This window comes from Mchenga conophoros, linkage group LG23, assembly GCF_057382185.1.
Source record: "Mchenga conophoros isolate Kocher_MC1m ecotype Shallow Benthic linkage group LG23, M_conophoros_male_GT1.1, whole genome shotgun sequence".
Classification (NCBI taxonomy): domain Eukaryota; kingdom Metazoa; phylum Chordata; class Actinopteri; order Cichliformes; family Cichlidae; genus Mchenga; species Mchenga conophoros.
In genome coordinates this window covers 51,578,856-51,604,140 of record NC_140547.1, presented here as the reverse complement: position 1 = coordinate 51,604,140, position 25,285 = coordinate 51,578,856, and the positions used below count along the sequence as shown (strand labels likewise).

At 42.9% G+C, this 25,285-nt stretch overlaps 2 protein-coding genes and 1 long non-coding RNA gene across 8 annotated transcripts; 2 read left to right on the top strand and 1 right to left on the bottom strand.

Annotated features, from left to right (window-relative positions):
• Positions 1-1,888: 1,888 nt before the first annotated feature.
• Positions 1,889-19,354, top strand: tceanc (transcription elongation factor A N-terminal and central domain containing). 4 transcript variants are annotated; one of them, XM_085266271.1, is made up of 3 exons: positions 1,889-2,024; positions 13,418-13,628; positions 15,097-19,354. In XM_085266271.1, the coding sequence occupies exon 3, from the start codon at positions 15,102-15,104 to the stop codon at positions 16,071-16,073; it is 972 nt and encodes a 323-aa protein (XP_085122397.1). In that variant the 5' UTR covers positions 1,889-2,024; positions 13,418-13,628; positions 15,097-15,101; the 3' UTR covers positions 16,074-19,354. The 4 variants fall into 4 exon arrangements, with proteins under 4 accessions (XP_085122397.1, XP_085122399.1, XP_085122398.1 ...); XM_085266272.1 differs by lacking the exon at positions 1,889-2,024 and adding an exon at positions 2,094-4,285; XM_085266273.1 differs by lacking the exon at positions 13,418-13,628 and having other exon boundaries at positions 1,907-2,024.
• Positions 1,925-25,229, top strand: LOC146548293 (ras-related protein Rab-9A-like). 3 transcript variants are annotated; one of them, XM_085266286.1, is made up of 3 exons: positions 1,925-2,024; positions 19,519-19,749; positions 23,751-25,229. In XM_085266286.1, exons 2-3 carry the CDS (start codon positions 19,543-19,545, stop codon positions 24,333-24,335), a joined length of 792 nt encoding a protein of 263 aa, XP_085122412.1. In that variant the 5' UTR covers positions 1,925-2,024; positions 19,519-19,542; the 3' UTR covers positions 24,336-25,229. The 3 variants fall into 3 exon arrangements, with proteins under 3 accessions (XP_085122412.1, XP_085122414.1, XP_085122415.1); XM_085266289.1 differs by lacking the exon at positions 1,925-2,024 and adding an exon at positions 21,838-21,875 and having other exon boundaries at positions 19,618-19,749; positions 23,645-25,229; XM_085266288.1 differs by lacking the exon at positions 1,925-2,024 and having other exon boundaries at positions 19,613-19,749; positions 23,645-25,229.
• LOC146548295 (uncharacterized) lies at positions 10,954-11,784 on the bottom strand. Its single transcript, XR_014890922.1, has 2 exons — positions 11,378-11,784; positions 10,954-11,222 (listed from the first exon to the last, which is right to left on the bottom strand). It is a non-coding gene; the product is annotated as an uncharacterized LOC146548295 (long non-coding RNA).
• Positions 25,230-25,285: the final 56 nt, after the last annotated feature.

Genomic DNA, 25,285 nt, shown 5'->3' with positions numbered 1-25,285 from the left:
TTTCACTTTTGTGCCAAGTGCCAGCGTGCAGCCTTATTTGGACACGAACGAACATGCTCCCATTTTCAGGAATTTTCTTAATGTGTCCCTTCTTCTGTGGTAATCGATGCCATGATAAGACGTACTTCTGGCTCAGAATCTCCTGGGGAAAAAGAAAGAGGAAGAAACAAAGCTCACCGAAAACCAAGCAATGCTAAATATATGCTTATCTTCCTCACTGTTTGCAGAAAGGAGGAACCTCCATTAAGACTCTCTGCGTGTTTTTAATGAAAAGCTTTCATTCTTCACACATTTTTAATGTGAAAACTGCAGGTGAGGGTATGACTGCAATATTTACAACACCCTGGTGCTGGGTGGCAGGAATGAATTAAAGGTAAAAGGAAAACAGGTACGCGCGCTGCAGCAAATTATCCACCTCAGTCTCAGCTGGTTGTTGGATTTTAAAGCAAGTATTGAAGGTTTTCAAGCATGAGCTCACCTCTAAAGAATGTGGGCTGCCCCTTCCTCTGTTACACTGAAACCCATTACAAGGACAATATGCTACCACATCAAGAGGGAATTTTTCTCTCTCTACCACACATCTCTGAGCTGAGGAACCTTTGTATTTGGTACAGAGAGCAGCCATTGTTTCAGGAATGTGGGAGGGATGATGTGTTTTTTAAGGCGAGGATATGAGCTTGGAGCCCTGAAGAGTCCTCCAACAGCGTGCAATTTTTTGTGGTCGTCAAAATGGAAATGCCAACAACAGGAAACTTGTTTCCCAGTCTGTTTGTTATGATAAGGTTATCTGTTATCAGACTGCATATGGTGCTTAATGTCTGCAGTTTCTCTCTAATATGTCGGCCTGTTTTTTTGTCACTGTTTTTTGGTGGAGGTGGTTTTAGTTCTGCCGTTGTAAGTATAAACACGCCTGACATGGAGCTGACTCATAGCTGGTCATAGATCATACTTAGTGACCTTTGGGACAAACATTATTAACAGTTTATAGCTACAGTACGAGCACCGAGCCAGGTGAACTATATACTTTGGAAGTTGCCAACATTTATCTAAATACACTGGAAAGAAGCTCCCCTGTTAAATTACACAAAAGTATTAGCAGCTGGCTTTGCAAGCTAACAAGGGGCCCAACTATGGACAAGCATTGCAAACTAGCTGAGGTTATAAAAGGTGGTGCATGGCTGGTTCATGTAACACACGTGTGCCTATAAAAAGAAACCATGAATAAAAAACAAACATCTGATATTTTACAGTGCGCCTACCGTAATCTGATCTATAAAAACATGTATTTTACTTTGCTTCACACAACATATGCTTTGCAGTATAATGCTTATATGTTATGTTCCCATAGAAACACTGTATTATACTGTTTACAGCAACAACATTTACAGCATTTTCTCACAGTGCGTCTAAATAATTTTACCACAGGTGTTATTTCAGTCATAGAAGGAAGTGTCCCACAACAATAACACCTCATCGCTAATGACGAATAAAGGTTGCCTTATGGTCAAGCTAGCTAGTTCATGCAAGGCATTATCTGACAGCATGTGAAAGCAAAGATATTTAAAGGTGTTGTGAAAGTGGAGTAAGATGCACCTGCAGCTGAACAACAGAAATCCCACTTTGGCAGGTGTTTCTTTTCTGTGCTGACTTTTTGTGAACATGCATCATCGTTTTCAAGTATAAACTTGTTTGTCTTATTTGTGTTCTGACTGCTATCTTAGCGTTTTGGCAGATATGAGCTCCATGCGTCTTAAGTTATTTATATGTTTTTAATTTGCAAAAGAAGAACAAACATTAACACTTGTCACTTCTTTGCTTTGTAGGTTGAGACAGTTCAAAACTGATAATAACAACGTGGAACATCCCTGTCTTTGTGAATTCTGATAACAGGGAGGAAGAGGATGGTGAAGAGTTTCTGAATGAGAACTGAGAGCGACCTTTCTCCTTCTCGAAACCCTCTGCACTTCTGCAATTGCCCTCGCCAAGGAGGAAGTGGGAGCGCTGACTTCCTGCTGCTAACACAGGTGGGCGGGGATAAGGGGGGGCAGACCCTACTTCATCATGGGTCCCTTTACCCAGAATCCATCGCGTGGATTCAAGCAGCAGAAAGGCAGGAAGTGTGACCCAGGCTTGATAACAGCGGGGGCGGCTATTTCTGAAAACGGCGAGCACAGAGCAGACAAGGAGGTGTCTGTTCTGCTTCCTGTTGGTTGTTTTGTCAGATGTGAGCGGCTGAATGTGTCTTTATGTGTCAAAATGAACTGTTTGTGCTCCGAGGTCACCATACTCAGTGACAGACAGAGAAACCTCTACATGGGCACCGACATGAGTTTGCATGGCAGATTTTGCACTTTCTTCACATTAACACATTTTAGCCACAACGCTTGAGCAGAGGAAGAGCAGCTAAGGTAGCAATGAGTCCTGTCTGTGTTGCAAAGACTTCAGGCTTCAAAATGGCGGCCTTGATAACCTCCAGATATTGTTATTCTGCGTTCACGCTGTGCTTTAAAGCCTGCTGCTGACTCCAGATCAGTCTTTGATAAAAACCTGATGTGGAATTTTGGCCTTCGCCGCCCTCTTTCCTTCCTCCCCCCCCCCTTTCCTGGGATGCCAAATAAGGCCAGGTTGCCACATCTGCTGAAACTCGAGGGCTGCTTTGTAGCTGCCTTTCAGAGTCTCCACATGAGACCGAAAGAATGAGACAAAAGGGGAAAAAAAGTTTGGTGTTTGTGCGTTTGCCCTGCTGACTTGATCGCGTTCTTTTACTATGAAAGCCATGACATCATCTGGTTTCTTTTTTCTCCCTCTCCTCTATCGTTCCCTCGTTTAAATTCTCCTGCACTTTTTTTTGCTTTCATATGTTCACTGTTATGTAAGTCTGTCGAGGCAGCCAGGGTGAAATTGTGAACCTTTTTTTTGCCTTGTGCAGACAACATTTCCCCTTTTCCACCCCTGGCCACAGCTGCTGTTTCACGGACTGTCAGAGTGCGCACAATTAACCCAACAGTCTCCACATGTCTTTTCTTGAGCTTATGCGACGAAATAAGATGGCCTAAAATGGTCATTTAGTAAGTCTCCAGAGCTGATGTAAGTGCCTGGATTTAAAGAGGTTATAAGATAGTTTGATGTGTAGAAGGAAGTTGATATGAGAAGCAACCGAGGCTGGCGTGAAGATTGAAGGACTGCATCTTGCTGCTTTGATAGACTTTTGTGCGGAGACACGCCTGTGAGACAACACTGAGACAAAATGTACATTTTCTGTCACGATGCAAATGTGGTGGCGTCAGCAAAAATGAATAAGCTGCGTTATTCCTCCCTGCTTGCAACTATTTCCACCTGATTTTAGTAAAACAAGCCCCGGGCTGGATATCTATACACCATCTTCCTGTCAAGTGTTACTTCCTCAAAGCTGTGTGTGACTGTGTGTGCGTGTTTTTTTACTCTAAAGTTCCCCTTTTGGAATGAGAGAAGCGCTGCGTGTTGCCTCAATGCGAGGAAGTGAGACGCAATGTTGTGGTTTACCTCAGCTCAACCAAGTAGCTCAGCACTCAGTTCAAAGCCAAGGAGATTAAAAGGAGCATGACCTGCACTCTGTCTTCAGATGTCGCCTCCTCCCCCTGCTCGGTGTGTTATTGTACCAGTCTCATTGTAAGAGCAGCTTTCATCCCCTGAATAGATTTTTATCTGCAGACAAGATTCGCCTCCTCCGTTTGACACGTCTTCATATCCAGAGGTGTGGACTCGAGTCACATGACTTGGACTCGAGTCAGACTCGAGTCATTAATTTTATGACTTTAGACTTGACTTGAAAAAATGTTCTAAGACTTGTGACTTGACTTGGACTTTTACACCAATGACTTGGGACTTGAATTGGACTTGAACCGGTTTACTTGAAAAGACTTGATATTTTACCCCAAATACAAAATTTAACATGCATATTATATAGAGATTGAAAATGTGACGTCATTCACGGGTAGAACCGCAAAGGATTCTGGGAACTCGTGGCAAGCGGTACTAGCGCACGCAGGCTTTCAATTAAAATCAGTCACACAGCGATAAAAAGAAACACAAAAATGTCAAGAAGCTGTTGTATTATTAACTGCAATAGCCGGTCGCATGACAGCCACGGGAAGCCGACGGGTAAAGAGATCGGTTGTTATCGGATTACCTCGTTGAAGAGAAATTGTTCGAGCCATGTTTCCGAAGTAACAAAGACGCGATGGATGGCCTGGATTGCAGCCATTCAAAGGTCAAATATAACGTCCTAGAACACTCCAGCTCACAGGTTAGTCTGGTCCAAGCATTTACACAAAGGTCAGTCTGCTGTTGTAGTTAATGCGTCATTTTTCTTAACATAATTGGTGATATAGGTTACAAGCAAGTCTGGCGCTGAACAGAAATTGTCGCGCTATGCTCCTTTATTTATTGTGCATAAATAGTGAATTGTCCTGACACAATATTGCGTTTCGCTTCTGTTATTATGGTACATTGACAAAAACATATACTTTTATTCACAGGATAAAACAGGTTTTTTGTATCACTAATTGCCCAGTACGATTACAGCATACAATATTATTGTCACTGCTACATTTCTGTGATGGGTACCAGAAATTATTTCCACTACTAATTAATTACCATTGAGCTCAAAGGTCCTATTAATAAACGGTTAACGAATGTGTATTTATGACGACGATTTGTGAGACTGGTAAACTTATGATACGTACGATGGTCTTTCGTTCTACACGGTGCATTTCAAGGTCCTGCACCCATCCGTCGGTAAACTGTACCCGGGCTTGTTGCAGTGACCTGAAGTTACTAAACTTCATGAGTGTATGCACTCACTCCAAGAACCGTATGATTATAAATATGCATATAAATATGCTACGATGAGATAGCTGACTTCATCTAACTAGCAAATGTTGTCCAGGCTACGTTGGTGATACAGTTTTTTTTAATGTGTATGATATTTTTGTCATGCGATTTTAAAGCTGGTCCTACAACCGCATCCAAGAATAACATGCAGCTTATCTCAGAACTGTCGGTGAAAACTATTCTTGGAGCTAGGTTTAATTGAGCTGCATTTTAAAGAGGTGCAATTTCACAATTTGTGTATATTTTCTAAGTTCACTATTTTGTCATGTGTTGAGAAAAACACAGATTTTAAAATTACATGGTCTAATATTTACATTTAGCATATAACTGCAACATTATTTTTTCGTTGTTTTTTTTTTTTTAAAGACTCGAAAGGACTTGAAATTCAAAGTTTCAGACTTGTGACTTGACTCGGACTTTTACACCAGTGACTTGAGACTCGACTCTGACTTGCCTGACATTACTTGAGACTTGACTTGAGACTTGAGGATAAAGACTTGAGACTTACTTGAGACTTGCAAAACAATGACTTGGTCCCACCTCTGTTCATATCACACTACACATTCCACACCTTCAGCAGTGCAGAGGTTAACTATTCGTAGAACTGACAGGACTGAAGGAGACACGACTTTCAGACAGGCAGTCATCAAATGCGTGAGTTGGAGGAGTCCAGATTTAAGGGTGTGTGCTTGGAGAGGTTTGTTTGACCTGTGCACAGCAAGCCTTTACGCCTTTATCTTCAATTTGGTGAAACGCACTCTGGGCTCTTGACTAGAATTAAAGTGGCTGAACCTGAAATTGGAGGTTAACTTGGGACAAAAATGCCATTATCTGTCTGAACTAAAAGTACAGTCCTGACTGGATTTGTTTGGTGCTTCCAAATATACAGGCATGAACACAGCTCTGCAAAATTGTGCTGATGTCATCAGGTATCTTCAAGCTCACATGAATTTCCCATAAAGTTTCCAGTTTCATCACGTGTGGATGAATGTTCATTACCTGCGTGTGAATGCCTTTGGTGACTTTTTTAACATTATGAGCAGGTATCATCACGGTTTTCTGCTAAACCAAAACAAGTTTTAGTTCCTGAATCTAACCACGCAGCGGGTGACTAAGAGTCCACATGGGACACGAGTCGAGGTTCAACGAGTCAGTCTTACTGTTTGGTAAGATTGGTTTTGCATATCTGGTGTTACCTGATCCAGTCTTATCACAAAAAAACATCTAAGAAGTTTTCCATTTAGATACCTAGCAGATGATTGGCTGAACCATGTGTCTGTCACCATCTAAGCCTTAAATGTTAGCTTATTCCTTATCTTTGTAATAAGAGCTCACCTTCAAAAAAAAAAAAAAATCCTAGCAACATAAAACATGAACTGCAGCCTTATTGGCCAGTAGTTCCTTGTAGAATGCTGATTGGTCCAAACTCACTGTGGTTTGGCAAATGTGTAGGTTGGCGTCTAGCAACATGGATTTCCTTGCAACTGATCTTATAAATACTGTGTTAATTCCGCAATGCTTCATCCCCTCCTGTTTGTTTTCAGCGTCTGTTATTGCTGCAGTCGGTACATCAAAGACATCCACACTTTGCTAACACTACAGTCATGTGACTCTTAGCAGCCTTGGCCCAAATTAGGTCACACAAAAGGACGATGATCCCAAGCAGAGCTGCAAAGATACAACAGAATGTCTGAAAAAGAAAAGAATCAAGGAATTGCAATAACCCAAACTTCAGACCTCAAGTAGAATGAAATGCTGTGGTGGGACCTTACAAGAGCCATGCAGAAACAAATGCCTGCAAACCTCAATCAACTGAAGCAACGTTGTAAAGAACCATAACCCTGAGCCTCCACAGCGATGCGACAGGCCGATAAAGTCATACAGAAAAAGAGTTACTGCGGCTAAATTTGGCCGTGCGGCCTTTTGAATTTAGAGATGCGTTTCATGTTCGGTGACCACAGTCACGTCTGTAGCTAACACGAGCTTTCAACATTATGCACTCCACACTGTATGTATGTCCACTTGTTTTGCACAATATCCAACTACCAACCTCTGTATATTTTATATATTTTATTTATTGTTTACTCTATTTAATTTGTAAAATATGTATACACACACACACACACACACACACACACGTAGAAAAACATATTTAGTATACACATCCAGTAATGCATACACTCTTATATTGCACAGATATTTATTACTCTCAGATTCACAAGGATTCACTCGCCTGTACTGTACCAGTGTACCTGCACATGTGATGTGACAGTAAAAGTGATTTGATTTGAGCTACTAGTCGCACCGTACTTAGTTAGACTGTTTGACTAAATATTAAAAGTAATGAAACGAGTAAAGGTGCGTTTACTGCTTTCATGTTAACCCTTTTTTTCTCTACGTAGACTGAATGCGGCGTTGTGTTAACAGCTGCTCACTTATATTGTGTTGCTGTATGATAATGAAAGCGAAGTCCAACAACGCAATGATTTTTCAATGTTTTTATTTTTGTTCAATCAGAACTGTAGGTGTGATTCCACTGCTTATAACACGTTTTCTATTCACAGCTTTCTCTCATCTCGAATAAAACAGTTTGTGTTTGTTGTGTGTGTCTGTGTGCATACATACATTTGTGTGTGTGTGTGTGTGTGTGTGTCTGTACATCCCCTTACTGATTACTCAAAGGGAGTGGCGATGACTCCTGCACTCCGTTGGCTGCTGTTGTATTTAACACATGACCAATCAGCAATCTGTAAGAGCATGCATGCGCGTTTGTGTGTGTGAACACAAACACATGAACTCAAAATGTGTGTGTACATTCCCATGGCTTGTGCCCAGGCACAGTCTCACAAGCACACCTCATCCCACACTTTTCCTTTCCCCACTCTTTTCTACCTTCAGCTTTCCATACTCTGTGTCACACTGCGCCTCCCGATCGTGCCTCCAGCAGACAGCTGAAGTGGAGGACAGGCGCCGAGAGGAGGATGTAAGAGGGGAGGGGAGGAATGCATTTAGTAAATCTACAAGGGGGTTTTTGGAGGGTGGTGGTGGTGGGGGCAGCAAAGTGAAGGAGAGCGAGAAAAGGAAGGAGAAAGAAAAGCAAAAATCGAGGAAAAGGGAAAGGTAAAAGAAAGTTAAGGGGTTAAGAAGTGTCCTGTCCACACACACCGCAGGGCTATGAATCTTAACTGTGGGATATCAGGAATTCAGGCTCAATCACCCAACGGAAATCACCAGAGAGGGGAGGGGGAGGGGGAGGGGGAGGCCGGCTAAAAATGTAAAAAAAAAAAGGACAGAACGTGCACTCTCTGTCCTTTCCTTTTTGAAAAACAATAAATCACAAGTTTGACTGTTGCGTGTATCCCCTACCTTGTGTTAACCTTTTCCCCCTAAAAGCTAAAAGTGCGTATTGGATGAATCATTAATCTCTCGCGGGGGAGAGATTAATGATAGCTCTGTTAAAAAGTAACAGAGCTATCTTGGGACATTTAGACTCCGAGGAGTTTATACCAAAGCTGGTCCCTGAAACAGCTCGATATGTCCTGCCTCTGCTTCATGTCGGGGTGAAAGAAGATATTATGGCTCACACCAGACAAAGGCCTTCTATTGTTCCATTCACACACAAGGCAGCGCCCTCCCAGATAAAGGCACTTTCAGCTGTTATCGTTCACTTTGTCACACCTATTTAAATGTTGTTTACAAAGAGATGTTTAACTGTGTGTGGGGGGCGGTTATGTGCGGGTTTACATTTTATGAGAAAGTGAAAAATCTTTCTGATGTGTGTGCGTGATGATTTGCAAAATTGCTGCAGAAGTCAACGAATCAGAACAGAAATAATTAGCACTGTCAACCTTTTCCAGCATTATTTAATGTTATTTTTTATAGGAACCGTTTATACACACAGTGGGCCGGAGCCAACCTCGTGTGATATTTATATCTAATGACACATTTATATAAATCAAATTAAATTAATGGGAAATTCAAAGCAGAATAAGGAACCCTCCAGTTGTCGCAGCAGGAGGCTGCCCCCCCCCGAGTCCTACTGTTAAAAGAGAGTTCTTCCTTCCCACTGTTGCCATCTGCTCGCTCATAGGGGGTTGTCTGATTGTTGTTTTTTTCTGTATTACTGTAGGGTCTATACCTTAAAATATGAAGTGGACTGCTGTTAAAATTGAATTGAAAAAATATTTCAAACAAAAAAAACACTGAAATGTAGACACGAAGGGCTTGTGAATGGCAACAAATATTATGTAAAGTCGCCTGATTTCAGTGTCAGTGCCCGTCAGCTGATGTTTTTGCGTTACACTTGGTCATCCTATTACTCAATCATATATAGGACGTGTGGTTTAAGCGAGTATTAGCAGGTTTCTGCTACACTGCAAACCACTTCCACCCCATTTCCTTACTGTCTGCTGCCACTAATGGCTGCCCTTTTCTTTGGGCTCTTGCTCCTGCTCTTGTTGCCCTAAGATGTCCAAATATGAGCACAGAACAACAAATGCTAAAAATAAACCACCAGCAGCACAAGTGAAATTTATTTTAAAATGCTATATAAAATAAACTGTTCTGCCAACTGTGTGAGGTGTAGAAGAACAAGGTTAAGGACGATGTTAGCCAACACTAGATGCTTATTTGTGATTGTTGGTGGGCTTCAGGAGTGACACAGGCGAGCTTAGTTGAGACCTATATGAGCATTTTTTCATGAGTCACCGAAATTGTATTTGTTGGGCAGAGAAGTTTGGTTTCTTTTCTTTTCTCTGCTCAGTTGCAGTTGGACGTCATGTGGTTACCGTGAGTAACATGTGTCATCATCTATCAGACATACTTGCTCTGAATCCCTTAGACTCGTCTTTTGGTGTGTGTCTTAAATTTGAGTGTAATTGATGTCACACGCAGCTGAACCAAAGCAAAGAGCAGGACCTCACACCTGTGCACACTTTGAGCCTCAGACCTCCGCTGTGATCACATTACAAAAGTCCAGTGGATGCTGCACAACTGTGAGCAACGTGGGGAGGATGTGGTTATTTGTAACCCGGGCCCACCGGCTGGTGGATTTCCCATAAGGCAGAGCATGCGTCCAGTTGGTGTGTGTGTGTGTGGGAGAGAGAGGAAGGGGGCGTTCATGGGAAAACAAATGTGATGAATCAATGTGGATAATTATTTGTACAGGGGAGGAAACATATGGTTGAACCCTCAGAGGATCAGAATAGCAAAATCAATGCTAAATTTTTCTCTTTGGTACAAAGGGTTAACAGAGGCAGTTATACAAAAGGAAACAATTTAATGAAACTATTTCAGAGTGCACAGTTTGAGCCCCCAAGTCTGCTTTGAACTGCTATCAAGTGCTGCGTCACATCCCAAGAGACGCTATGAAATTGAGTTGCTTAAAAAAGTACCTTGCACAGCATTGTTTCACCATAATCAAGAAAAGGGTTCGAGTGAGTCTCATGATTCTGCTTTGACTCTGCTGTTGAGCAAAGCACAAACAAGTCACAATCGTCTGCACTTCCTCATCGCTTCTGATAAAACAGAGGGGTTTTTTCTTAATCAAATGGGAAAATTTTCATGATCAGCAAGAGAAGACATAGCAACTGTGCTCTTAGCGGTTTCATGTTTGGGGAGGCTCATTTCCTGCTTCGGGGTTTGCAGGACTCCAAATAAGCACAAGCTAAAAAAACAACACTTTGTCTATACTTTGCCTCTTTATAACATTTATTAACCCCCCCCCCCTTACTCCTGCCCCTCCCACACACACACAAACAGAAGAAAAATCTTTGCAGCGCTTCAGACAAAACAGAATGAACCCTGAGGCAAAACAAACAGAATCCAATCCAGTCATCAGTGATTACCCTCAAGGTAATGACGGATGGGAAGGGTATGATGGGTAGGGTACTGCCAGAGTCCCTCTCAACACACACACACACACACACACACACACACACACACACACACACACACACGACCTGTCAAGAGCATTAAGCATGGATACAAAATAAGAGTTGACTTTGCTCTCACAGCATAAAAACCCCACAGTCTCTGTCGCATGTGCTTTTACAGAGAGATCACATAAATAAATAAAACACATCATTTTCATCATATTTAATAACATCTGAAAGGCAAAGCACTCTAATTATAGAGCATTACATGATAAAACTCGTTTCACTTTAAACAAATAGGTAACAATAAATATGCTGCTGTTTGTGGTAAAGTTCGCATTTTTTTCCTTTGGAATGTCAAAAATGGGAAGAAAGCAAAAAAACATTTCCTCTTCCTCCACCGAAAAGTCCGATCAGACTTCTGCCAAGAAAAAGCAAATATGCGTAGCTCTTCCTGTTTTCTAACCTCCTCTCACCCTGTGAAGAACAAGGTTTATCATTGCACTGACACTCACTCAGCAGCATGTGACTCACGATTGCTTTGAACACTTTTTCACTTTGTTGTCTGTCACACATGCACTTGGCAGCGTTGGGAGTATTTGCAGGTCGTGGTTGCGGGTGCAGGGACTTACCATGTTGTCATGAATGTCTGACCATGAAAAAGCTGATCACTCTAACAAGAAGGCCTTGCTCCTCCTCAGAATTTCTCAAGCTCAGGGCGGGGTAGTGTGTGCGCGTATGTGTGTGCGCTCATGCGTACACGCCATCTAGAAGGCGGGGACAACAAGAGCAGGATGTGATACAGCAGGACTCCACTTCCTCATAGGGCTCAAACCAGCGCAGTGCAGAGAGCGCCACCTCTCGGCGCTCGGCTGTCACAGCAGCTGCGTGCTGGTAAAATTCCATTCCCACTGATAAGAAAGTGCACAAGTGCAAGCAGGCCGCACTGATATGACTTGATAAGATGCAAGGAGTCTTGTGACTCTTGTGATGGAAATCAGTCGCATGTGTTTGAGGGTTCAAAATTTAGCAGGTTTAATGTATTTAACCACAGAAAGAGGAGTTTTACACGTATCCACTGATGGCTCAGCCGGACCCCACCCATCTCAATCCAAACCTCGGAGGGGGTCAACACTCAGGATCCTTCTGCTTGAGTAAAAGGTTGGAGTTTTAGTTCACAAAATGCACTTAACAAAAGAAAGCTCGCTCACAGAACCTCGAATATCCCACACGGCACATTTCCTCACACGCTCAAAGAAAACTCCTCAAGCCAGAGAAGAAAAGTTAAACATTAACGCTGCTAAAAGCCTCCTGGAAGCTTTAACTTCCATTTGGGGTTTTAAAAGCAGCTCTTTGAACTTGAGAACCAGAAGCTTTTATGCGAAGAGACGCCAAATCAATTTTCCCTTGAGGCCTGCACTGCTATCGGCCCCAGCTGCGTGAATCTTGAAAGCACATTTTAATGTAAGATCAGGAGGGTGATGTCACACCAGCAGTTGCATAATGGCGCCCTGCTCGTCTAATTACATTTCATCTGGGCTTTTGTGTGAATAATAACATATATGGTTTGGCAGGACTATTAAAAGTGCTTCAGTGAATAAAAAGCTCATTTTGATATAAAGGCAGCTCGTGATTTCTGTTTATCTCTAATTTATGAATGCAATTCACAGTCAAAGGAGTCGTGGAAGGCTTTACAACTTCTGCCACTGCAGCTATCGCCAAATTTGTTGAAACCAGCACCTCAGATGTGAAAATAATACTTCCTACATGGGCAGAAAAATACATATATTCTCAAGTAACTTATAAAGGACTGTACAAAAACATTTGTCCTTATAATTAAGATTTTGAAAACGTAGAGGGTTTTATGATTTGTTTCTTGTGTATAGGAACGCCTCTTGACATCGTTTATTTTTATGCTTACCTTTTGCCTTATGTTGCAAGATAAGTCGCTATAATCGTCTCTACAATATCCCCCACACCATTACACCACCAACTGGTGATACAGGCCTGCATGATCCATGCTTTCATGTTATTTACTCCAAATGTGTACTACTATCTGAATGTTGCGTTAGAAATTGAGACAAATCAGTCAACGTTTTTTCAATCTTCTAATGTCCAATTTTTGGTGAGCGTTTGTAAATCGTAGCCTCGGCGATCCTGGGTGTGGTCTTCTGTTACTTCAAGGTTTGATGTGTTGTGCATTCAGATCCTTGCTGATGGCTGAGGTCAGAATGACCAGACTGCTTTGACCTGATCGAAAGGCAACAGTAACTAAAATAACCACTCATTACAACCATCTCAGCATCTCTGAATGTAAAGGTAAAAGAAAAAGGCTACAGCAGCAGCAGACCACACCCGGCGCCACTCCTGCCAGCTAACAGAAAACTGAGTCTAAGATTTTCACAAGTTCACCAAACGTTTCTGCTCCAGCGTTTAGAATTTAGCATAAACAACATCCAGCCTCAGTTCAGGCTGCTGGTGTTGGTGTAACGGTGTAGGGGATATTTTCCTGGCAGGCCTTTCGACCCTTGAGTACCAACTGAGCCTTATTGAAACACCACAGTCTACTTGAGTGTTGCTGCTGACCATGTTCATGCTGTCATGACCACAGTGTACCATCTCCTGCTGGCTGCTTCCAGGATTAAACACTGTGTTACAAATATCCTTCACAGTCATGAGATCCCAGCGTAATGCAGCACCAACGAGATGTGGTTAGACAGAAGATTCACATCACGGAGCCATGTGCAGCCAACAAATGGATGATGCTATCATGTCGATATGGATCAAAAACTCTAAGGAATGTTTCCACCAGCTTGTTGAATCTGTGCAACACAGAACTGAGGCTGTTCTGAAGCCAAAAGAGGGTCCAAACCAGTCCTAGCGGTGAGTTTACATTTGGTCTTCTTTGCTCACCATGAAAAGCACGAACTCCTTTTCGTTATATTATTTTAGTAGTTAGTATGAGTGTGTTCGAGTGAGTCAGTGCTGCATGTTTGGAAACAAAAAATGATGATGAATATGCCGTGCTGTTGGGAAAAAGGGAATAAAGCAGCAAAATAGGCAAACTGTCTAAAAAACAAACACAGACTAAATCAGCCTCCCTCATCACGTCAGCAATTTCCGTACACTCCATAAATCCCTAAAGGTATTATTGAATTGTTTTGTCAATATTCAGATATGCTCCCATTCAGACAACATCCAATTAATACATAATCAACCTTTCAGCCATGCAATTAAGCCTCCATTTTTCTCTCATTCACGTCACCGTCGATGGTGTGATTACATCAAACCATGTTCCAGGTTTCCACGAAATACTAACAACTACGTGCGAACGGATACGTCCGCTGGAACGTTTCTGGTCTTAGCTCCACAACCATGAATTATCCTAAACACTCAATCATCTTCTTCCATCACAACATGTAATTGCAGCACAGCTGAAAGACTTGCCTCATCTTGTCACGAGATGTGTTCCACTAAATTCCTGTCTGCAGGTCATTTGGCTGCTTGGATGCGAGGATTACACGTTTCTGCACGCCGAACCAAATATCTTTCATCTTGATCTCAGGGGCTGAAAAGAAGGAACACAAGGCTATAATAATAGCCATTAATGCAACACACATTTGAAATCGAACACTTTGTCTGGACAACACCCTCAGCTCCTCGTGTGGTTTAGCGCAGGTTCATCCACATTTGTTATTGTGGGAAAAACAGGAAAGAGGCGTTAAAATAGACAGAAGTTTGGCCGTGGGAGTAACCTGCAAAATCCAAAAGCACACACCTAAATCCTCACATAAAGCACTAATCCCACAGTACATTTTAGATAAATCACAGACTGACAGCACAGCTGGAAGGCTCTGCTGGGATACTTTCAGATTAAACAGGCCACAGTGTACTCAAAGGATGATTCGGGGATTCAGGGTCACTTTCATTGCAAAGAGGTTTCATTTATAATATTGCATCAATCCCTGTTTTTAGGGAAAAACGATTGCATACATACATATACATATAGTTCCATTTTAAGAAACTGATGGGAAACTACCTGCACTACCCTCTCTTTGTGAGGCTACAGCTCCATCTAGAGGTGAATGCTGGCATTTTTCTCCCATGAAGACACATTCAACATGGCTGCTCCCGTGTAGACGTTTGCTAGGTTCACTGTTAGCAGGAAGAAACTGCAAACCATGAAGGAACTCAGGTAAACACGTGCAAAAGTCTATTTTAATGTGTTTCTAAGTGGTACATACTGCTGTGCTTTCAGGAGAGCACTGCTTCATTTTGCAGTGAGGGGCAAACATCACCACATTAAGAAAAAAACATTCATTGTTTCATCTTTGCTTTTGTGTCTTTGCAGCCACGATGGATCCAAAGGAGATGCTCCGCTGTGCTCTTCAGATAGAGAAATTCAGTGCAGACAGAAGCTATGGGAACATCATGACCCTCCTTGGTGACCTCCAGAAGTCTCACGTCACAGCGGAACAGCTGGAAACAACGGACATCGTCAAAGTGCTCTACAGGCTCCTGAGAACCTGCAATGATGACAGCGTGAAGAAGACAGTCAAGAGCTTGCTGTCCAAGTGGAAGAGACAGTACACGAAGGACAGGCAAGGGGTGAAGTGCACAGAGGAGAGTGAGGATCCTGAGCTCCCTGCCGGTGTTTCTTTACCAAAAGAGGCCGTGGGTGGTGCGGTTGTTGCCCAAACATGTGATGGTGGAGAGGGGAATGCTGCAGGAGAACAGTCATCTATGCAGGCTAAACCTGGACCCAAAGCTCATACTTCTGCTTCATCTCCAGATAACGTGAGGACCAAATGCGTGCAGCTCCTCCTTGCTGCCCTCTGCCCCTCTGCCCCCGATCAGCACAAGGCTGCTGAGTTGGCGCGAGACATCGAGCGGCACGTCCACGAACTTCATAAACACAACCAGGTCAAATATAAAGCCTGTGTGAGGAGCAAGGTGGCCAACTTGAGGAATCCCAAAAGCGGCCACCTGCATCAGGGCCTCCTGAGCGGCTCCCTGTCCCCCGAGGCCTTCGCCCGCATGTCTGCGGAGGATATGGCCAGCGCAGAGCTGCGGCAGCTGAGGGAGGAGTACTCCTCCCAGGGTGTGAGTGAGAGGCAGCTTCCTCAAGGGATAGAGGGGACGCGGACGGAGAAGATTCGCTGCAAAAGATGCGGGGGGTCCGACTGTAGGGTGACGCAGGTGTCCAGAGGGGTTCTGTTCTTGCCTGCGTGGGTGAGGCAGGGCGGCCCAGACGAGGATGCAATGACCTTTGTGACCTGCAGCCGGTGTGGCCAGCAGTGGTACCACAGCAGCTGGGTCTGCCTCTGAATCCACATGGATAACATACATGACTCAGCAGCTAAGAGCAGGCTAACTGATAATGAAAATAACAGATTTTTAACAGTCATGCTGTGTAGAACTTTCATTAATGATTTACTTTCTTATTTTTGACGTCTATGGAGTTAAAAATGTTCAGAAATCTGGAACATGACCTTCTTAGATTCCTAGCTCAGATACTCAGTGTTGCTAGTTTTGAAATAATACATTTTGAAGGCTTTTCTTTACACATTTACATAATACATTGACTTAATCTGCCATTGTTGCAGATGAATCACCAGCCATTTAGTTGATTGGTTGTTTCAGCTGTTCTTCCTGCTGTAAAATTGCACCCCTAGTACATCATTTGGTATTATAAAGGCTTTCCTGTGACCAGTTACATGATTTGAGTGTCATAAACTCAGCTCTGAAACAGGAGGATTGGTCACATGGGATGCAGAGTGGAAACTTGTGGTTTAAACCAGATTTTTCCCACAGGATTTGTGCTTTGTCTTTCATGAAGTGACCACTCAAACCCACAGCTGAAAGCATAAACTGTATCTTTACTGGCTGAAATGCCAAGTCATTGCAGTCTCCGACTGAAACCATGGGTTTTCAAGAAGCAGCTGTCGTCATCTTCTTCCCGCTGAATCATTTCCTGTGTCTCTACTCTCTGTAATAGCCCTTCGTTTTATTTCTACTTACAGTAGCTCATTTAACTGCTTGTACTGGCCGCTTTCTCTTACATTACTGATCTAAAGATCCATTAATGCCTTGACCACTGGCGGGGAATTCTTTAAAACATGCCTCTGCTCTACAGTATCCCATTCATTTGTGGCAAACTGAATCCAGCAGATGAGACATGTGACCCCCGAAGTACTCTGAGCATGTGAGCCAGTAATCTGCCCTCCCCAGCAGCTGGAGGGGCGGATATCCCGTGGTGCTCCAGCCAGCGTGGCACAATGACTCACATACACGTCACTGTGATGTCACATGAAGCAGTCTTTATGTGTGTGTGAAGATATTACAGAGAAAATCACTTATTTTTATCCTCAGCTGTTCTTCCTGCGTCATTATTTATGTCACGTCCTGGCCCACTGCAGCTTTTCTGATCTTTGCAGCAGACTCATTCCAGGATGGCCGAAGGTAAAATGGCCAAATATGAAAAAACAAACAAACCATATCTTTCCAGTAAGTGTTTGGTGTCTCAACACTGGTGCATTTGTCTGTAATCCATCTCCTCTCACGTGCTCCTTATCTTTTTAGTAGATAAGGAGCATTTTAGTGGCGTGGCCTGTCAGATTGATGCTCTGCAGCCACATACAGCTGTGGTGAGGAGTTTACATCTGCTCATCAAGGGCATGGCTGTGATGCTAGTTTTGGGCTTTTAATGGTTTCTTTGAGCTGTTTTGTTTTAAGGGTGGAACGATTGTATGGAATCCATTTTTAATTACTCTAAAGAACAGTCATGTGCTGCAGGTTCTACAACGTCTTAACAAAGCTAAGGCCTATTAGCTCCTCATTAGGGATTATGATTGGGTGCAGCAGGGAGTTTATCTTTGCAGCATAAAAAGGATTTGTTTGACAGCACTCATTGGACTGACTCAGAATACTCAGAACAACTGGAAAATTCAAGGAACTCACTGAAGAGACTTGTAGATTTACATAAGTTGGAGTGGCAGCTGTTGGCGAGATAGTTAGGACTGCTGTCTTGTAGCAAGAAGGTCTTGGGTTTGAATCAACCATTTTTCTGTGTAGAGTTTGCATGTTCTCCCCAAGTCTGCTTGGATTCTCTCCGGTTACTCCGGCTTCCTCCCACAGTCCAGTTAGTGGGGTTAGGTTAGCTGATGAGTCTAAATTGCACGTAAGTGTGAATGTGAGTGTGAATGGTTGTCTGTCTCTCTGTGTTAGCCCTGCGACAGACTGGCAACCTGTCCAGGGTGTACCCCGCCTCTATCCTATGGTAACTGGGATAGGTTTCAGCCCTCCTGGTTCCCTGAATTGGTTAAAAGGAAGGAAGGAAGAGAATGGATGGATACGCAAGTTGGGAAGGTCTCTTGGAGCCATTTCTAAGCAACTGCAGATTCCATAATTGTCAGTTCAAACAATTGTACAGATGTGTCACCATTGGAAAAAGAACCAGAATGTCAGATTTGTTAGGATGAAATTGGTTAGGATATTCCAGAACAGCCCAGGAACCACCAAGGCTCAAGCCTGAAATGGACTGGAAAATCCTGGAACACCAGTGTCACTGTCCAAGGTAAAGTGAGTTCTATCCCCTGGTCCAAAGTTGACACTGTTAAGGTCAAATGAAATTTAACAGTTGCTCACATGGACAAGCCGATGATGTATGTTTTGGTGGTGGTAGCATCATGTTCTTGGGCTGATTTGCTGCCAGTGGTTCTGTATACAGCACAAGGTGGATGCAATAATGAAGAAGGAGGATTATTACCTCCAAATTCTTCAAGTAAACCTCAAATTGGAACTTGGACACAGTCGGGTGTTTCAGCAGGACAATAATCCCAAACACACATCAAGTTTATCAAATTTCGCTTTGAAATTGATAGAGCAGGCTAACATTAATCTTAGGTATTCTCAAAGTCCTGACCTCAGTCCTAAAAATGTGTGGACTATGACTAAAAGCCAGTGCTGTGCAAAGAAACCAACCAATTTAAATGAACTCCACTCCTCTGGGAAGAATCATTAATAAAATATACAGAATTATACCCAAAGATTGTTAATGGCTATGAAAAGCATCTGGTTGAAGTACAACTGGCAAAGCAACAACCAAATATGAGTGTGTGTGTTTATACTTTTGACCCTGTGTGGCTTAGAGAAAATCCAAAATAAATTTGAACTTTTGCACCCAGTTTTAGTTTTCTAAACTCATCAAACATGTGTGTAGTACAATCATTCAACAGCCCCACGAATAATTAAAAGCCCAGAATGGCCATGTGACTCATGAAGAGTGTATGTAAGCTTCTTACCACAGCTGTACCTCCTTTCCTTCTCGTACATATTTGCAAAACATTAGTCTGAGCTCTTTACTTCTGCAGACGAATAAACCTACAGAGGTGCATAAATGTTTAATATTTGCACTTGTTGTTGTAGTGCAGGAGGGACGGTGTTGCAGTTTGTGGATTATGATCCCTTCAAACGATTCATATCTGCTTAAAACCTCTTAATACAAACATGTCATAGTGGTGGTTTGTAGAGGCCTGAAGTAGTAAACGTGTATTTAACGAAACAAAAACAAGACAAAAATCTTAATATAATTCAATAAAACTGTGAAATCTTTGATTTTCTTATGCTTTCTGTCATTTTCTGCCTTATTCTGGAACACTTTGGAGGATCGCAGTGTCTATTTCAAACCTACACACACACACACACACACACACACACACACACACACACACACACATTGCCAACTGTATATTTCACTTTCATTTCTTCACAGTGAGAAACTCACACTAGACTGTGGATGCGTCGGTTTGATCCAGGAACGCGCCTGGTGACGGGAGGCGTGACAGCCCCTGCCGGGTCATATGAGCGTCATCCGCAGCTGCGGGGCCAGAGAGCAGCGGCAGGGACACCGCAGCGCCATGTCACCGGCTATCAGCAGCGGCCCATCGGGGAAAACGGGAGGAATTTAACCGCTAGAATCCAGCACCGATTGGCACATCGACAGGTACGGTTACCGAAAGGCGAAAAGTTCAATTTCAACCGCGAAAATACCAACTTTCTGTGGGTTTAATTGGATTAGGAAAGTCGGGAATGTGCAACTACCAGCGCGCCCATTATCGGACAGCAACAGTTTTACGAGAGGCTTCCATTATCGGACAAGCTCAGACTTCTCTTTAAAAGGATTTGTCTCCAGATTTTGACGTCGACTAAATACGCGTAACAATAATAACATTTTCATACGTCATGTGCGCCGATTCTGCAGTGATGAACACCTAATTTGAAAGCAAACTTAGAGTGTATGGCTGTTTCATCGAGGTGTTTCCTTTAACTGTTTAATGCTGTTTTGTCAGCAAGTGGTACAAATGACAACATTATTCATCATCATCATCATCATCATAATAATAATAATAATAATAATAATAATAATAAAGAAACTATGAAAAACATAAGCGTTACTCGAGGTTTCCTGCGTGTCCGAAAATGGATCTAGTGCGTGTTTGCCAGCTGGAAAGCCCCAGAATGCTGACTCTGTGCTGTCATTATAATGTAGTAACTTATAGTGCAAACGCTTCCTGTGCCTCTCACGGCGACGTTTACAGCCTACACACAGCCAGCTGTCTGAGAGGGCTTAACTGGTATCACATGTGGCTGCAGCTGTTTCAGCTCTTCGTGTTGTTTACGGATATAATACTGTCAATTATTAGCTCTCCCTCAGCTGAGGTGTGTCACCTGAACGGCCTGTGCTGCCGTGACTCACGGCTGATGATTACCCTGCTGACTGAGCATAATGGATGCTGCTTTGATTTGAAGATGCAGGATACAAGGTTGTTTTATTTTGAAGGCTCAGAAGTGCAACATTGGGAGGAAACGCACATTTTCATGGAGGAAAAATAAAGACGCGCACACACACAGACACACACAGACGCATAGCAGCCCTCTCTTCAAATTGTATCCTGCTGAATGAAGCACATGACTCTTGAGTGAGTGACTGTGTGTGTGTGTGTGGGTTCTTTCCCGTTTCTTTTTTCTGCTGCATTGCTGCTTTTAGAACTGTCACAGGTTCTTTGAGCAGCTCTGTGCTTAAAGTTTTAATTGCAAAGACATTATTTGCCCCACTTTGGTCCTTCAGCCTATTTTTCAGTCAGAGGTGACTCTGCAACTCAAACTTTCCTATGGAGCGGTGGGTTTAGTCCGTTCTTCCCCTAAACTGTTGCAGACAGCACGTGATTTTTACATGTAGGACATATTATATAACAATGCTCAGAAACGTGTCTGAGCAATAACTTAAAGTCACAGTCATGGTTATTTAGAGCCGTTAGCAAGCACCGTCACCTGGAAGCAGCATCATGGACATGTGGAACAGCAGCATGGGCTGTTTTGGTTCCTTTACTTCACCCCCGTGTGTGGAGAAGGCAGAAGTCATAATAGACTTTGTAGTGAAGTGAAACTGAGCGTTAAACCAGTCAAAACCACCCACTTTTTCCACTTTATGTGTCTCACGTGTGCTTTATGAAATCTTAAATGTTTCTCTTTGCTCCTTCCTCCTCTGCTGTGTCCCCTGTTGTGTTCATGCCGCCTTTTCTGTGTCTCTGTCGTCTCTGCAGTGGTTGAACTACCATATTTGTTCTCTTGACAGTCAAAGGATCAAAATCCTGCAGAAAACTACAAATGATAATTAGTGTACTTTTAGAATAATCAAACAAAATGGTAGCATTGTAAAAAGGATTTGAGGACAGACTGTATTACGCTGAAGGAGTGTTTCAGCCACTGAAACCCACTGCATGCATGACATCAAACGTAGAACATAAGGATTGGTACCTGTGTGAGTAATGCGGCGGTGCAGTCTCACCGTGGCTGTGATAGATGAGGTGATGGTGTTCGTGTGACAAAGCCGTTAGAGTGCCCACGTTTGCCTCAGAGATGATCCTGAAGACTGTTATCCTGAAGGTGCATGAAAAGTATGCCAGTGTGTGGGACAGGATTACATTTGCACTTAAATCCTCATTAGGCTGTTTTTTGTCTTTGCCGCTGAGCCTTCGTGGGTTAAACCCTTGGCCACTTCACGATCTGCGACTCTCTGTCTGTCTTACAGGCAGCTGATGCTGAAGTGATCGATGTGCAGAAGTAACCGTGAGGAAAACTCTCTTGTGAATGACTCAGCAGTCCTGTGATCGGTGTCCATGTGATGTTTAGCAGGGGTCATTTCATGCACAACATTGTGCACATGGTATAGTAGCAAGTGTATTTGTTGCATAGAGTAATGAGGGGGCTGTGGCGGTTTAATAGGATTAGCTAGTCTACTGACTTGAATCAGATGTTCACGTGGTCCAAGTTGGAAATCGTGCAAATAATACTTGAAGGCCACAAAAGAACTTGGAGAAGTTTTAATGATCCATTTTCTTCCACTTCTCCAATTCAGGGTTGTGGTAGGAGTCTGCTCCAGCTGTGATACGCAGGCAGGTTGTCAGTCTGTCACAGATCAAACCACTGTCATGATCATATCCACAGCTACAGCCAGTTTAGAGTCACCAGTTAGTCTAACGTGATTGTTTTGGGACTGTGGGAGGAAGCCACAGTGCTGAGAGAGAACCCACACAGAAAGGCCACAGAGGATGGATTTGGACCTTCCTTTGTTGTGACCGTGCAACCCACAGTTCATCTGATCTCAAAGTATTTGTAAAGCAACGTGTCAATGTGTGGAAGATGCTCATACAGAAAAACAAAGAAAGCAAATGTGACAAATTTTCCTTCTCCTTTGGTTCAGCTGCTGTTTCCAGCTCATATGTGCATCGATTTATCGACGATATTCTCTTATTTGCAGGATTGATAGTGTTGAATCCAACAGCAATGCACACCCCAGGGTTCGGCTTTCTCTTTAGTAATTTATGAGTAACCCAAGTTTTTTTGTGTGAGATTCACCTTTTGTTCTTTAATAATTGAACTGCAAGTTTATTTCCTCGATTATTTAAAGAACTCTTGATTAGAAAACTGTAAACGTGCAATGCCTGTTAGCATTTTTCACATATGACTTCTTTTACATCTAAATTTCACAAAACTCGAATCTATGATGGGCAGCCAATCAGAACAAGAGGACACAGAAGATGAACTGAGAGGCTGCTCCAAGCCCCTATATCAGATAAATGAGGATTATTCTGAACGCTGAAATCATGCAAAGCTACTTTAGTAGAATCCAAGAATAACAATATTAAATCATTTCAATAGTTCCTGTTTAAACATAAATTGTGCAGCTAAAAATGGGAATTAATGTCACTGGGAGTATTGTTTAGCACAAGGTCACTAACTGGAAGTGTTTTGAACCTTGCAGCGTGTTGTGGAGCAAACAACCACACCCTGCAGGTAGCCTCATCCTTCCTCATTCTCATGCTTCCTCATAATTCTTACCTTTATTTACTGTTTAGCTGAATGGCTTCTTGAACACAATGTTTCTGAAGCGCATTCAATAACATACTTTTGTACTTATGACCTTAAATGAAGGTATTTTGCCTCCGCCTGCTGTTGGAGCTACATTGTGTACCCCACTTTTGCACATATATACTGGTAGAGTACTAATACTGCAGTGCAGAGCCGAACGAATTCGTCTGTTTGTCTCGTTTTTATATCATTGTGCAGTGCTGTGAAAGTTTCTCTAGGAAAATGGGGCGTTTTACTGAATTGATGCAAACATACATGCGATTACAGTAGATGAGGCACAAACAGAGCATGTGCAATTCCAACCAGCTTGAGGGTGAATATTTGGTATGACCACCTTCATTCATCATATTACCATGAACATTTGGAACTTAAGTAAAATAAATAGATCTGTTTTTATTTTCTTTTGTTTGAACATTTCCATATTTAAAACGATTCTTTGAGTTGATCGTGACTTTTTTCCTCTGCAGGTCAAACTGCTTCCTTCATCGTTCGCCCGTCCTGTGCGGTCTCCTTGCTCAGAGTAGTCAGTCCAAAGCACCAGGCTTCATGATGTCCAAATCCGCTCTCTTAAAGGTGATCCTTCTGGGGGACGGTGGCGTGGGCAAATCGTCACTCATGAACCGATACGTCACCAACAAGTTCGACTCGCACCTCTTCCACACCATAGGCGTGGAGTTCCTGAACAAAGAGCTGGAGGTGGACGGGCGCCGCGTCACCCTGCAGATCTGGGACACGGCGGGTCAGGAGCGTTTCCGCAGCCTCCGCACGCCGTTCTACCGCGGCTCCGACTGCTGCCTGCTCACCTTCAGCCTGGACGACGGACAGAGTTTCCAAAACCTGGCGAACTGGAAGAAGGAGTTTACTTACTATGCTGACATAAAGGACCCCGACAGCTTCCCCTTTGTGGTGCTGGGAAACAAACTGGATATCCCTGAGCGTCAGGTGTCTGGGGAGGACGCTCGAAAGTGGTGTCGCGAAAACGGCGGACACCCGTACTTTGAGACGAGCGCCAGGGACGCTACGAATGTAGCGTCGGCCTTTGAGGAGGCAGTGCGTCGCATTCAGATGACAGATGACAGAGATGGTCACCTCATCAGCACTGACACCAACACGGTGGACTTGCAGAGGAAGAGTCAGGCTCAGAACAGCTGCTGCTGAGCTCAGCCTTCAGTGTGTGACAGGAAGTGAGCGAGCAGGAGATCATGTGATACTCCTGCAGAGGGCACACAGGGAGTGTGTTTTCTGCAGAAAATGGGAACTGGCGGTGGCTCAGCAGCTCCTCCACAACGCAGCCTGTGACGTCCTCGGCTGGAGTCTTGATGCAAATCAGCAGTTTTGTGCAGTTATTCATGATTTCTACACGTTATGATGTCGGTTACATTCAGTCTCTCACAGAAACAAATTGAATCATTAACATTTCTCATTTGGATGTTTCGATTTATAAATTGTGAATAACTCAAATGGGGTTTTCAATTTATTAAAAAAAAAAACAAAGAAAACAAGCTAAATTGTGTCACCTCTAAACCACTAAACACAGGATTTCCACCAGTTGGTGTTTCAGACTCGCTGATGGTTTTTATGTCACTGATGGAGCTGCGTCTGGAAGCCACAGAAAGTCCTTTACAATTGTTTTTGCACACCGAAGCAGACGCTGTGCTCAATATGAAGGAGTAAAACCTAAGCTACAAAATGGCTTTTACAGCAGTTTAATACTAATTATCCTTAAACAGACCTGCGAGTTAGATGCATACCTCTCAGAAAACAACCTAAATTTAAAGCTAGTAATGTTTTTGTCTTAGAAACACACGACACACCTTCTTTTCCATCTATATAAACACATAAATGGATGTAAACTAAATGATATTATTTTCTATTTTGGCAGCGTCATAATGCCAAACCAGATATTTTCAAAATGTTGCTAGCTGGAGTTAATGTTTTGTGTTTATTAGTATTTATTCATCAGCTATTGTAATGCTTAAATTACTGTAATTATGGTTAAAGGAGTTTGTGTTTTTTAAACTGATAATAAAACAGAACCCAAAACTGGAGAAACACCTGGTATCTGTACGGTTCACTTGTGTTGCAGTACCATTTTAATCCACGAGGTG